At 33.8% G+C, this 14669-nt stretch overlaps 6 protein-coding genes and 1 non-coding gene across 7 annotated transcripts in view; 4 read left to right on the top strand and 3 right to left on the bottom strand.

The window, feature by feature from the left end:
* Nucleotides 1-170: 170 nt before the first annotated feature.
* On the bottom strand, nucleotides 171-1514 carry NAEGRDRAFT_74124 (uncharacterized protein; the record flags this gene model as incomplete). The annotated part of the gene is made up of 1 exon (XM_002670759.1): nucleotides 171-1514. One exon carries the CDS (start codon nucleotides 1512-1514, stop codon nucleotides 171-173), a length of 1344 nt encoding a protein of 447 aa, XP_002670805.1.
* Nucleotides 1515-1945: 431 nt separating this feature from the next.
* Nucleotides 1946-3643, top strand: NAEGRDRAFT_74123 (uncharacterized protein; the record flags this gene model as incomplete). The annotated part of the gene is made up of 1 exon (XM_002670810.1): nucleotides 1946-3643. One exon carries the CDS (start codon nucleotides 1946-1948, stop codon nucleotides 3641-3643), a length of 1698 nt encoding a protein of 565 aa, XP_002670856.1.
* Nucleotides 3644-3694: 51 nt separating this feature from the next.
* NAEGRDRAFT_t688 lies at nucleotides 3695-3767 on the top strand. The gene has a single exon. It is a non-coding gene; the product is annotated as a tRNA-Ile (tRNA).
* Nucleotides 3768-4114: 347 nt separating this feature from the next.
* Nucleotides 4115-4975, top strand: NAEGRDRAFT_53262 (uncharacterized protein; the record flags this gene model as incomplete). The annotated part of the gene is made up of 1 exon (XM_002670809.1): nucleotides 4115-4975. The coding sequence occupies one exon, from the start codon at nucleotides 4115-4117 to the stop codon at nucleotides 4973-4975; it is 861 nt and encodes a 286-aa protein (XP_002670855.1).
* Nucleotides 4976-6023: 1048 nt separating this feature from the next.
* On the top strand, nucleotides 6024-9439 carry NAEGRDRAFT_53261 (uncharacterized protein; the record flags this gene model as incomplete). Its single annotated transcript, XM_002670808.1, has 2 exons — nucleotides 6024-6251; nucleotides 6578-9439. The coding sequence occupies 2 exons, from the start codon at nucleotides 6024-6026 to the stop codon at nucleotides 9437-9439; spliced, it is 3090 nt and encodes a 1029-aa protein (XP_002670854.1).
* A 1442-nt stretch (nucleotides 9440-10881) lies between these two features.
* Nucleotides 10882-12648, bottom strand: NAEGRDRAFT_81712 (uncharacterized protein; the record flags this gene model as incomplete). Its single annotated transcript, XM_002670758.1, has 4 exons — nucleotides 12506-12648; nucleotides 12130-12388; nucleotides 11318-11965; nucleotides 10882-11276 (listed from the first exon to the last, which is right to left on the bottom strand). Exons 1-4 carry the CDS (start codon nucleotides 12635-12637, stop codon nucleotides 10882-10884), a joined length of 1434 nt encoding a protein of 477 aa, XP_002670804.1. The 5' UTR covers nucleotides 12638-12648.
* Nucleotides 12649-13857: 1209 nt separating this feature from the next.
* Nucleotides 13858-14669, bottom strand: part of NAEGRDRAFT_74118 (uncharacterized protein) — a gene marked incomplete at both ends in the record, with an annotated part of 2337 nt that continues 1525 nt past the window's right edge. Inside the window, one exon of the mRNA XM_002670757.1 lies at nucleotides 13858-13928. Within this exon, the coding sequence (XP_002670803.1) occupies nucleotides 13858-13928 (71 nt within the window). The remainder of the gene's footprint in view (nucleotides 13929-14669) is intronic.

The following is a 14669-nucleotide window of genomic DNA, read 5'->3' as shown; positions in this document are numbered from 1 at the left end:
TATTTGTATCAAGACCTTCAAGAAGTATTAATTTAACGCGCTCTTCGTCGTGAGAATTATTTTCCCTAGTCCCCAAGATAGCATTAGGATAATTAGCAAAGGGATTTTGATTGTATTGTGATGGCATTTTTTTAGGAAATTAAGGAAATAAATAATTTTGATGTACTCTTTCAAAAAATGATTTGTCCAAATAATTTTAAATACTTTGGACAATATTTGGCCAATACAATCAGATCCATCTTTTTGTATATTCTTTCGTCAAGACGAATAGTTGAATGTCCAAAGTATTCTCCCAATAAATTAATATTCATATTTTCCTGCATGGAACTACAAATTATTTCTTGATATCTTTCTAATAGAGTGGTAGGATTAATGTTTCTTTTCGAATCGATTATTCCAATCTCTAATAATTCTTCAAATATCTTTGCAAAGCAAATAGTAAATGATAATACTTTTTTACCACATTCTACAATTAGCAATTTTGGAATAAATTCTGATAATGTAAAACTCTTGATCGAAATTCCCTTTTTAGAATCAATAAAAGACAAGTAAATGGGAAAATCACCACTGAAATTATTATGAATTGAAAGGTCTGATTTCTTTACAGACACAGTCAAGTTATCATCTGAATCACTTATAACGACATGATCTTCAAAATTGAGAGAATGTGGAGTAGTGATAAATTTGAATCGTGCAGCTAGCTCATCATCTTGATACCAAAATTGCATATTTCCATAGTTGGTTGTTAGTAACATTTGTAAATAATCAGGAATGAAAAAGCCAAGCCATTCAAAATCGACTTGAATGCTTATTGGTAGTTGGCATCCTAGCCTCTGTAAAGATTGGCATGTTTCTTCTTTAAGTGGCATGTTAACAACATTTGATAAAATTTCAATCCTATCCTTTTCTACTGGACAAATACCAAAGCGGCAGAGAGTATTCGAAATTGTTTCAAAATAGGAAACTGAATTGAAACTACAGGGCAATAACATTTCCAAAAGTACAAGTCCACTCTTATCATCATAAATATATGCTAGATCTACGCCTGAATAAAAAAGCAAGTAGCCTTCTTTTGTGAAATCTACCATAGATATTTCAGTCATTTTCATCTTAATTGACTGATTTCTTATCTCATCATACAAAACGATCTTACTGTTTAACCTTGTTCTCAGATCATTTCTGAATAGAAATAGTAAACGTTTCTTATCATCTCGTTTCATATTTATCAAATCAAAATCAGACAACTTTTTGCAATCTTTAATTACTAATTCACGCTTCAGTATTCCATTAGAATCTTCCCAAATTCTTACTGTCACATTTTTGTTATCGTACTTGCTTACTGTGTATATTTCACTCTTTGAATTACACAAACAAAATTGTAAAACACCATTTACTTTCCAAATAGATTTTGCAGATTCGTCTAGTTTCACCTTAATCAATTCACTTTTTGAATTCAATAAGAAAGCAAATTCTCCCGTACTATCCACTTGAAATGATTCAAAATCATCATTCATTTTAATTATCTTCAATAATTGATTCCTTTCGAATATTGCAATCGAATTAGTTTTAAAATTTCGAAAAGCAACAAATGATAAATCCAATTCCGCACATCTCGTAGCACTAAATATATTTTCCCTCCCAAATTCATCAAACTGTGGATTCATCAAATCATTATTTTCAGAGTAAATATGGAATTGAAAGTTTCGTATTGTCTTTCCTCTTAATTGTTGCTTTAAAAAATTATTCGAAAGATGATCCGATAAAATGATTGTATGATGATCAGCCTCTTCCTCCTCCCCATGATGAACAACACAAGACTTCTGGTGATTGAATTTGGTTTTCTTCAGTGGTGATTCCATTTTTTTTATTTTTTTTTTAAAAATTGTTCCTCATATTGAATATTCCCGCGCTTTTCAATTTTAAACTGCAACAACAACCAAAAAAAATGGAACCACTTCGCAAGAAGAAAAAGATTCCCCATGATGATGTCTGCTTTGGCAGCATTGTGAAGGAAGAAAATAATCATCACAATGACGAAAATGTAAAAATAATATTTGATGATAGGTTGGAAAGTTTAATGTTGAAGAAACAACTAGGAGGAAACAAAATTAAATTAATTTCTCAAACAAGGACTTGTCTTACGGAGTTTACTGTACCAGATTTATCTCCCTATCAATCTTTGGAGCGAGTAAGAGTGTGTCCACATAAAGAGTGGCTTCTTCTTTATTGTAGAGGTGAAAAACATATTCGTATTTATGATATGAAGAGTTCGAGTTTGATTCGAAAAATTAAACTAAATAGTAATAACTATTTTGAAGTGGACAGTGTTGGAGAGCATTTGTATGAATTTAGTGATGAGGAATTGAGGAAAAAGAGACTCGATGATTTATCATTAGTGTGGACTGTTTCATTGTCTGGGTATAATAGTTGTTGTTTTACAATTTGTGAATCTAAGAATGAATTGTACACTGCTTGGTGTAACTCTACTGACTTGAAAGTTAGTATTTTGGATATGAATGATGGATCAACCAAAAGGACAATTCTAAGAGAATATAGCTTCTACCACTCACCTTTGTTATCGTTCATTACCTATAATGAAAAAGAGGACCATGTTTATGTGTCCATTATTGATGAGAACTGTACTTATACTTCAGAGCATATTGTTGTAATTATTGATGAAAAAAATGACACAAGGTCTAGTATCTGGGTTGAGGACCAAGTTGGTTTCTTTCTGTCCTATCGAAACTACTTTATTTGTTCAACAACATTTGGAGAAGTATTTGTTTATGATAAGAAAACAAATGATTTATTGTTTAAATTTAAAGATGGCCTTGGATATAGTGGTATTTCATATTTTGATAACTCAACTAATGTATTTCAACAATATTATCATAATACATTTAATTTAACAACATTTCACAACGACATTGAGGAAAATATCATTGAAAGACCACTCAACAAGGAGATTTGTCTTGCACTTGAGAAATTGGGAGGCAAATTACCATCTTTCATTCCAAAGGTTCAAAATGATAACGAATATGTTATTCCAGAATGTTTACAATATCTATTGAGTGTTAAGTTTGAAAATTCAAAATTTTGGTATATTGATGAAAACATTGCAAAATACTTTTCTTTTGGATGTGACTGTTCACTTGATATTACATGGATGGAAGAAAATGGGGCATTCTTGATTGGAGGTTCAGATCAAGGCAAGTTTTCAAACTGTCTGGTTGTCAAGAAATCAGAAATTTCAAATGATGATTTTTCAATTTATTTACGCTATCAAAACGAATCAAAAGATGAATATATAATTAAGAGTTTTAACCTCTCAGAGTTTATTTCTAAATTGAGAGTTGCAGAGCATATCAAAGTGAATGATAGATACGAATATTTGATTAACTTTGAAATGATTTATGAAGAATTATTATTGAAAAGAATTATCAATCCAGAAACGAGAGAAATTGATCAATCTATTCTATTGGAACATTATCAAATCATTATTAATCGAAGAACTATAACATATGAAGCTTTAATGAAACATTTCCAAAATTCAACAATTACTTTTGATAATATGGATTTCAAAAAGATTGATTTAATTACTTTATCTGAATTATGTAGTGAGCATTGCCTTATAAAAATCTAAAGATATACGTTGTGTGTGTATTCTTAATGTTTTTCTTTATATCCATGTGAAGCTGGCGTAGCTCAGTCGGTAGAGCGTTGGTCTAATAAGCCATTGGTCGCCGGTTCGATCCCGTCCGTCAGCATTCCTTTTAAACTTTGGGAACTTTTGAATTTATTATTTTTAAAAAAATAACAAATTTGAAATCATATGATGGGGTCCACAATTCCCGATGACATTTGTTGGGAAATCTTGTCCTTTGTGGATAATCAACAAGATTGGAAATTTATTATCTTGAATTGATCGTTAATTTCCAAACAATTTTTAAATGTTATTAAAAACCATTCGAAACTTGATATTGAAATTAAAAGTAAACTCGATTCGGAAAGGTTGAATGTAATGATCCAATCTGAATTTTTAAATAATTTCCGAAAGGTTAATTTCGGATATTGTATTGTGAATGATGAAAGGTGGTTTTCCATTCTTGAAATGATGAGCCAGTTGACTGAACTTTCTCTTGAATGTAACCAACTCGGTGATGAAAGTGCTCATAAAATAAGTCAATTTAAACAATTAACTTCATTAGGAGTTGAAAATAATGAAATTGGTCCAACTGGTGCCAAATCTATTAGTACAATGAAACAGTTGACCAGTCTCAATATTAAAAATAACAGTGTTGGTGTAGAGGGAGCTCATTCTATTAGCAACATGACAAGACTAACCCACCTTGATATCAGTCTTAATAATATAGGAGATGAAGGAGCCAAAATTATATGTCAGTTGAAACAATTAACCAACCTCAATATTTCGTATAATCAAATCACATCTAATGGAATGATTCCATTTAAAGAAATGAAACAATTGATAATTCTTAATGTAGGTTCCAACAGGATTGGAAATGAAGGAATCGAGAATATAAGTGGATTGAGTCAATTAACTGAACTTGATATTGGTGGTTGCGATTTTGGAAATGAAGGAGCCAAGTCAATTAGCCAATTGACCAATTTAACATGTCTCTATTGTTGCAGTAATAATATTAGAGAAGAAGGAGCAAAATCAATAAGTCAATTGGAAAAAGTCACATGTCTCAACCTTTGTGTGAATTATTTACATGCAGATGGTGCCAAACACATTAGCCAAATGAAACAATTAACTCACCTCTATATGGATAGTAATGAAATTGGAGATGATGGTGCTGAAGACCTTTGTGGATTGGAAAATTTGAAAGTTCTTTCTATTAGAGGAAATAATATTTCGTATGATATGGTCCAGGCAATTCATGAATTGGGAAAATTCACTGTTGAAAGTGAAGGAAATTTATTTGATGAGACAGAATATGCAGATGAATATTGAGAAATGTTGAATAATGAGCATAATTGAGATGCAAGAATGTAGATGAAACTTTGAATATCTCCAACCTTAGTAGGGAAAGTATCGGCTACTTCTTCTTAAGTAACCATTACTATGTTTTTAGAATCAAGATCTAGCAAATACAAGGGTTGACAAATTCTCACAAACTTTCGAATAAAAATCAAGCAGCCCGCCAAATGTCATTTACAACTTTAAAAAAAATTGCAACATGCTCACACCCTTCATCTCCCATTAATATATTCTTGAAGTACTACACCTTTAACGCACTTACACATCTTCATCTTTCGAATACTTTCGTCGAAACTAGAAGAAATGAACAATAACAATCGAGCTCAACTCTTTAAAAAGAGACTCACTCCCATACAAACCAATAACAACAATTACATGACCAGCACGACCAATGCCACCAATAATATAATTCTCGTTGGCGAACGAAATCCCAACAATAATTATTCAAACCTTTCCAATAATACAAACAATATGATGTTCGGAGGAGGAAACACTAATAATTATAATAATAATAATTATAATAATGGCAATAATTTGCCATTGCTTATTACTCCTCCAGCCACTATCAACCTCACTAATAATATTTTCAAATAATAATATGAATAATAATAATAATAATAATAATATAAATTCATCATCATCATCATCAAATAATTATTACATTCAACAACAGCAACAATTAGGAAGTCTCGTTTCCTTAGCTTCCCTCAATAACAACAGCAACAATAACTCTAATTATAATAATAACAGCAATAACAATAATAACTATTACTCAAATCCTCCTCCGAATATCCACCTACAAACTCCAAGCAGTTGTTCCTCACAGTCTTCTTCATCATCATCTTCTTTGGCGGGAAATCAACAAAATTTTTCTTCTACCCTAAAAAATAATCAAAACTTTGGGGGAGTTTTTATTAAGCAGCAACAAGTTCCATCAAGCCTCTCTCTCGCCAGCTATTTGCAAACACCTCAACAACAACAACAACAACAAAATCTGAAAGTTATTATACCAGGAGGCGGCATGAAGTCGAAAGGTTCGTTTAGTAATGATGATATGAGGTATTCTGTCGATACGAGTTGTACCGGAACGACTGATATTGAGGAAGATATTGAAGATTTGGATAATTATAATGCAAATGGCTATTTAACGCCTGATGAGCAGGGATTAACACCACATAAAGTAGGACGTTCACCCATGACTGATTATGAGGGTGATGAAATTATGGAAAGTATTGATTCTTTGGAACAGGTTTGTTTTTTGAAATATAACAATATTTAATTATTATTATATTCATCATTAATAATAATATTAATTATAATTGATAATATTATGATTCAAATTATGAATGGACCAAATTAACTGATTAATTTTCGTTACTTTTAATACCCTTAATAATGATCTATTTAATACCCAAACACTTCAACACTGAATATTTGCACAAATTTAAATGTATTGAATATTATCACAATGTTGAACACAAATTTAACCATTATCATCATTTTCATCATGTCCTTACTCATCAATCTTCTGCCATCAAATGTATTGATGTTGCTCTTCACTGCTACTCAACACAGTCAAGAGATACACCAACCTCCACAGGTTCTTCTTCACCAATCAAACACCTCAGTGTTATCTCTCAAAACTCTCTCTCATCAACACCTACCAAAAATCCAGCCGCTGCTTCCTCTAGTAACCACCTTTCTGTAGGAAACAACAGCAATAGGCAATCTAATCTAGCAAAGAAAAGGCCACAAAATCTTAGTATCAATAAGAGTGATCTTACTCAATCTAATAATTTTGTTGGACCACATACCGATTTCAACACTTCACCAGCTAAAAACCAGCAAGCATCATTTAGAGTACCATCACCGATCAATTCTCAAAGTTCAAACTTTTCTTCGTCATCAAATAATAGTAGTTTAAACAATTCATTGGTGACTGGAGTTTCAAACGTCTTCTTTCTTCCATCAGCTTCTTCCGATAAGGGTTCTGCCAATGTAAATAGTCAGCAGAATACTCCACAGCCAATGTCAATTCATACATTCAGTTCTCAACCTTCTCCATCTCATCACTTGTATTTCAAGAATAAGAAAGTCAACACACCATCACACTCGAGTAAAATATCCAGAGCACCAACACCAACAGCAATCATGGTCAATGACACGCCAGTTAATGACGCAAAATATGGAAAGGAAACAACACCTAAGGTTAATGTTTCTCAAAACAAACATTTACCTCCAATCCAAAGAAAAGAAGAACATCCGAGCCAATCTCACAATAGTCCAAGAATTCCCAAACAAGCCACAAATACAGTTGAAGAATCAACAGGTTCCTCTGCAGTATCGACAGTCTCAACAAACGTCACCACAGCAACAACAACGACCAATAATGATACTAGTTCTACTCTCGTTTCTCAAGTTAGTAGTGCCTCCTCCAAAAGATCAAATTCTAGCGAGCCATCCTCAAAAGTTAGCACAGCTTCTAGCTCAACAAGAAAGGGATCCAAGTCAGCTAAAAAGAAGGAAAAAACAATCAAGAATTACAAGAAGGGAGATTTTATTGGTTCAGGAGCAAGTGGAAAAGTATTTTTGGGATATAATTTGGACGATGGTAAATTCTTTGCAATCAAGGAATGTACTTTCGACAGTGTACCTGAGGACATTTTGGAATTGAAATTAGAAAGTCTCCAAAGAGAAATTAACTTGATGAAGGAACTTTGTCATGAAAATATTGTACAATATTATGGAGCAGAAGTGACAGGAACAACCCTTAACATCTTCTTGGAATATGTTCCAGGTGGTTCTGTTTCCTCCTTACTGAGAAGATATGGCAGATTGTCAGAGGATGTTGTTCGTCACTACACCACTCAAATTCTTAAAGGTTTGAAATATTTGCATGAGAATAGAATTGTCCATCGTGATATTAAAGGTGCAAACATTCTAGTGAGTGTGGAAGGAGCCATTAAATTGGCAGACTTTGGTGCTTCAAGGAAAATTCAAGATATCATGACTCTCTCAACTGAATTTAAGAGTTTACTGGGAACTCCTCACTTTATGGCTCCAGAAGTTATCATGCAAACTGGTCATGGTAGATCTGCGGATATTTGGAGTATTGGTTGTACAGTTGTTGAAATGTATACTGGTAAACCACCATTCACTGAATTTACAACAGCAGCTGCAGTCATGTTCCATATTGCTGCATCGACAGAGATGCCATCCTTCCCAGAGTTTGTTTCTGAAGGGTGTAAAAAGTTCTTGTACAAATGCTTTATCAGAGATCCCAATCTGAGAGCAACAGTAGATGATCTATTAAATGATCCATGGATTCTACAAACAGATGAGAGTGATGATGAAGGAACAGATTCAGTGAGCTCACCTGCTGTTTGCAGTCCATCTGACGATGATTGTATCAATGCATTCACTCCATCCTCTGGTTCTGCTTCTCCTTTCCCTCCTGAACCAGAACATAAGTATGATGAGAGTTTTGATGAGCCTCCACATGGTGGGCCAAAAATTCATACTGAACTCTCTCAAGAAATGAAGGAAAAGAAACCATTGGATGTTGTAAAACCAAAGAAGGGATACAATAGTCAGAAGGATATTTCCATCTTTTTAAGAAAGAATTCAATGTGGCAATCACGTTCCTTCAGTAATGGAGAAATCAATTTGAAACCTGTAACAGAAAAGCAACAACAAAACAGTAATCATAGTGATTCTTCTGATTTTGAGGATGAAGAAATAACCAACTATTTCGATGATGATTTTGAGGAAGATGGTTTTAGTGGACTGAGTTCTATGAAAACTGAGTACGACCCACAAGATCCACAAAAGTTGGAGAGTCCAGATAGAAAGAAAAAGGATGCGAGCAGCAAGCAAAAGAAGGTGAGAAGGAAGTTGGAAGAGGACTACAAGAAGGAGGTTCCTCAACCTGTTCAACAACCTATAGAAATCGACAATTCACCAAAGAAGGAAAAGAAAAAGACCAAGAGGAAATCTGTCACTCAAAAATTCATTGACTCTGGTTCTTCAAATACAACAGCAACGAATTCATCAAATCAATCTGATATGGATTTATTCCCAGTCATTGAAATACCTAAGAAAACTCTCTACCAAAAAGAAAGAGAAAAGAACGACATGAGAGCAAGGAAGGAAGAAGAGAAAATTCATCTCATGGAAAAGGAACTTTCCAAGCTCGATCACAGCCAAGTATTTGCCTATCAAAAGCCTGAAAAGACTGAATCTCCTAAGAAAATCATTCCTCCAATTCCTCATACTTCCCATTCCAAATCAAAATCACCTGCAAGAGAGCGTTCTAGAATTAAATCAGCTCCAATCAAACGAGTCAGTTGTGAAGATTTATCAGAAACACTCTCACCAATTACACAGTTAGGAAAAGTAACATCACCAACTAAGACTGCCCCAAAAAATCACCGATAAATAAATTTCTATAATCTTTGCTCCAATACCTCATCCAATTCATCAATGATCATCTCAATAAATTCCTTTGCATCGTTCTCTTGTTGTTCAGGTGAGTGAAATTGTTTGTAATTTTCCACACAACTCAACAAGTCAATAAATTTGAAATGGAAGAGAACCCTCTCGTAGAATGAGGATGTTTGATCTTTCATTAATGTTTTTAAATGACCTTCGAGTGAGTGCAATCCAAGACACCAATCTTCCAATATATTTCTCATGTCTTCCTCAATGACAGAGAGCTTGGCCCATTCAAAATCAATAATTGCTTTGATTGTTTTCGTTTCTGCACAGACAATGACATTACTTGTTGATAAATCACCATGACAGAGGAATAACTTGCAATTCTCCATTTTACACTCCTCTCTGAGAGGTGACTCATTTCCAAAATATTTATCCACATACTTTTTCATGAGTGGAATGTATTTAGCAAATCGACCCTCTTCCAGAGTTTCAAATATTGGATATCTAAACTCTACCAAAGATTTCCAATAATCAACAATGGATTCAAATGGACCTCTCTTACTATCAACATAGGGGCCAATTTTAACATGAATTGCATCGCCTCTCCTTTGTAAACTGTGAAAACTTCCACCAAGCCACAATTTACCTGCATCAGTATTATCCACTTCCTTTACAATATATTCACTCCTATCCATTTCATCATTTGATAAATCAAAAGAAACTGAATCAATCACAAAATTCATTTTGTAAATTTCCTTCAAGTATTTTCCAATCTCATCAATCCAAAAACTCCTCTCATCAACATCCATTCGAGTGCAGAGCTGTCTCAATGGAACTCCCTTCACCTTCTCCATGAGAATATATTCAAATCCAAGCAGATTTTCACACGACAGCTCGTAATCAAATATTTGAGGAACTGGAAAGTTTTCACTCTTTAAAAATTGCATGATGGAAACTTCATTCATTGTTTTGGACCTTGCCCACGAATCATGTAAAGTGTTCACCTTAAGAACTAGCTCCATTTCACTTTTATCTTGACATTTTTCATTGTAAATGAATGAACAATCGTCAAATTGAAAAGATGAAGAATCATTTTCTTTCCTCTTGATCCATATAAAATAGACTGCATTAATTACACCATCACTTTCCAAATAAAATTCATAATTAAATTCAAATATTGCTTGTTGATCATTTCCACAAGTCTTTTTGAAATTCTCATCATGATGATTCATTAAAACCTTTTTAAAACAATTCTTCTCCGATTCTCCTCCTCCAATGCTGTTATTACTCTGGTGATAGGCTTTCTGTAATAAATTCGCCACCACAGAATGTTGTTTATGAAGAATATCTTGAGATTTGTTCATATTTTTTTCAATTTGTTCATTTTGTAAAATGCACTTCAAGAAGAAATAGAATGAAAATATAAATTAAAAACTAAACATTTAGTTCATTTGGATTTGCTTGTTGATAGCTTGTCTCTTAGCAGAGGTACAGACACCAATAGCCTTACAGACAGTTTGTGGGTTAAAGACCTTAGCTTCGAAGAGTTGGACGAGTTGTGGAGTGTATTGAGCAACCAAAGCAACACATTGAGACTTGTAGACAGATGGAACAAAGTCGTTACAGACCATATCCAAAGTGGATTCAACAGATTGTTGAGTATTGTTAGCAATCAACCAGTTGTCAGCAACACCAATAACATATTCACAACCAAGACACATTGAGGAATCTTCAACCTTAGCAGCAATAACTGGAGCAGCAAGAGACATCTTATCAGCAGCATCACACATCTTCAAAGTGGAACAGACCTTTTGTGGGGTAACCTTTTCGAGGATGACTTCTTCAATTCGTCAACAGCAAGAGGAACAAACTTGGTACAGAGAGATTCCAAAGAACCCAACTTGGCACAACCGAGGTCAGCAATCTTGATGAGTTCAGCAACAGCAACATCAGAAGTGATGGCATTTTCCAAATATTGGGTAATGGCCAAACAAGTTGGACAATACTTGGCATTCTTAGCTTCGAGGAACTTCTTGAATGGATTCCATTGAGCCTTCAAGGTAACTTGTTCCTTTGGGCAGACATCAACAACAGATGAACAGATGGTATTAGCATCTTCAGTTTGGATGGCTTGAGCAATATCAGCAGCCTTATCAACCAATTGTTGACAATCTTCAACTTGGAAGAAAGTACAAGCGAATTCCAATTGCTTCTTGATGGTTGGGACATCAACAGTGGAGATCTTGGACTTCAAGAAACCGACAGCAGCCTTACAGATTGGGCACAATTCAGCAGCAGCTGGTTGTGGAGCAACAACCTTTGGAGCTTCTTGCTTTGAGCACAAACTAACATCTTGACAAATGACCAATGGAGAGTATTGTTGTTCAACTTGGTGAATGAAAGTTGGCAAGTATTGTTCAACAGCATAAGTACAGAGAGTGGAGTATTGTCCTGGAATAACATTACAGACTTGTTCCAACTTCTTTTCCAAAGTCATGATAGTATCATTGCTTTCAACCCAGTTTTCTATTATTGTGAATGATATCGATTTTTAAAACGTCAAATAGCGCATCAAGTGTTTGGATAATAATCATGAATAATCATGTGATAATTATTTTCATCATTATCAAATATTAAAAGAATTAATTAGTTAATACACAAAAACAACAATTAACGGTTATAAAACATACCAACTTGAGTAACAACCAATTGACACATGTTACAGATACCAGAGTCCTTTGGAGCAGTAGCAATAGCTGGAGCAGAAGAGTTGGCACAGATCTTAACTTGAGCACAGACAATTGCTGGTGGTTCCTTAGCAATAATAGCATCGATAATATCTGGCAATTCCATCAAGACCATTTGGTCACAGAGTTGTTCATATGGACCCAACTTGGAGCAGACTTGCAACAATTCTTGTTCGATTTGTGGCTTGGTCTTGTTAACCAACTGAAGATATTTTGCGCATTATAATAAAATCATCATCATCACCAAGATATTAATAATACAACAATATTTCATCAGCATCATCATTAGAGATCATAAAAATTACAAGAAAATACCTACACCTTCGGCGGTAGCAACCAACCATTCACAGATTTCACATCCCATAACTGACTTTTCAGCTTTAACCATCATGGTTGGAGCCAAGAGGCATACCATCACCATAAGGGCGGCAATAACGTATTTAAATTGCATATTTGTATTTTTTTTAAAGGCTAAAAAAAATCAAAAGATGTTTTTTATGAGGTCTTGACAAGCAAAGTGAAGGCTCATTATTTTTAGCGCCCATTTTTTTATCGGAGTTCTTCTTCCGTTTCCTCTTTAGATTTTCAGGATGGATTGGCTTGAAGGTGTGATTGGGTTTCTGGAGCGGGAAAGCACAATTACTTGATGAAAAGGAAAAGTGAAAATGAAATTTGGTAGCACAGGTGTCTGAAAAAGTAAGGATTGTTTTTACTGATTGACATTTCTTGGAAAATTGTTGGCTTTTTCTTCAATTCTTCAACTGCACTCCTTTCATTCCCTTCAATTCATGTGAAAAATTACCAAAAATTTCAACAGTAAATCACTACACTCCTCTCCATTAAGGTGATTCCATTTCATGCAATGATTTTCGCGTTTGGTTGAATTGCCAAACAAACCATCCTTTGATTTTGGTCCAGGGTCTTTGAAATATGGCGATTTTAACACATTCAACAAAGGGAGTGAACTTGTTTATAGTGATTCGCGTTGTTGCTTTTGGAAATTTTGCTGTTTCGCGTTTTTACTTTTGAATTACAGTATGGAAAGATTCCTTGCTTGAGAATCTTTCAATAGTTTACAAAGATTTACAATAAAAAATTGAAATTATTGAGGTGTGTTATTAAGGAATGGAATGGAGAGGAATTGGAATTGAGTTTGGTGTTCTTTGAATTGCTACATGTTAAATGTCAATAAGTGAGTGACTTAATAAAACAGTTCTTGATTTGGAACTGGGAGAATAAAACGTTGGTTACAATAATAGGAGATGTGGAGTTTTTCATGATTATTACCCATAAAACAACCTTACAAGATCACAATCATATTACAGTTAATTTTACAATGACAAGAATGAAATATTAGATATTTTACCTATTGTAACGGAATACATGCATTACAGTAGGATTGTTTTTCTTGATTCGTATCCATTTGGGTGCTATTTACTGTTATTGAATGAGTAACACTGAATGATGAATATTGCCGTGTGCATGCAATTAGAATAGTTGAAAATCTTTAAGATGGTATAAAAGATATGATAGAATTTTTGACTACTTATGTTGTTTTATTGCCAAAGTTAGCAATACGTTTGATATTAGATTTATGGTCCATATTTTCATTAAATGAATGGCTACGGCCATATCACGATGAATACACCTCATCCCGTCCGATTTGAGAAGTTAAGCATCGTCGAGCATCAGTACTGAGGTTGGAGACAACTTGGGAACCTGTGGTGTTGTAGTCTTTTTATCTATTTAAGGACAACCAAAATAATAAATATTTGTGAAAGACTGGTCTAACCCGTGTGGTCCAATGGCTAAGATACCTGGCTCTCACCCAGGAGATCGATTCCCACGGCCTCTCGCACCCAAAGCGAGAATCATACCACTAGACCATGGTCCCTTACACTTATAAAAATTTACTGAACTCTGTCAGTAAGGGGTTCTTGAAATAAAAATAAATAAGCCTTAAATACAGCTTACCTTTTCAATTAATTGTCTGGGTATTATTTATATTTAATACTGTAAGATCGTTATTCTTCAACCGATTTACCAACAAGTTCATACAAATCTTCTCATTAATATTACAGTTTCTAGTTTCATGTGTCAACTCCAACTAGTAATTTGCAAAGCGTTTCTGATACTGAAAGCAAGGTTTCTATGAATTTGACATCAGTAATATCTAAATATGACACCTATGCAAAGCCTTGTGGAGCAACAATGATAGTTTATTCCAAGAACACATAATTATGAAGCATAAGTTAGTAACATGACTCTCAGCTCCATTTATCATAGCGTTAATTTCACATTGATTTCACATTGCTCTTTCAATAAACGTAGTTCTTTCAATTCAACGTATGTATAATTCAAAATTGAAATTCACTCATGTTCTTTCAATAATCTTCAATAAATAATTTACAATCAATTTTCATTCCAATTTTTCTTTATTTGATGCCAAACCATCTGTAACAGTATATTGTTAATCTTTCTTA

The sequence above is a fragment of the Naegleria gruberi genome (genome assembly GCF_000004985.1).
Source record: "Naegleria gruberi genomic scaffold NAEGRscaffold_67, whole genome shotgun sequence".
NCBI classification, from domain to species: Eukaryota; Heterolobosea; class Eutetramitea; order Acrasida; family Naegleriidae; genus Naegleria; species Naegleria gruberi.
The sequence above is the reverse complement of the archived record's forward strand: the minus strand, read 5'-3'. Positions and strand labels throughout refer to the sequence as shown.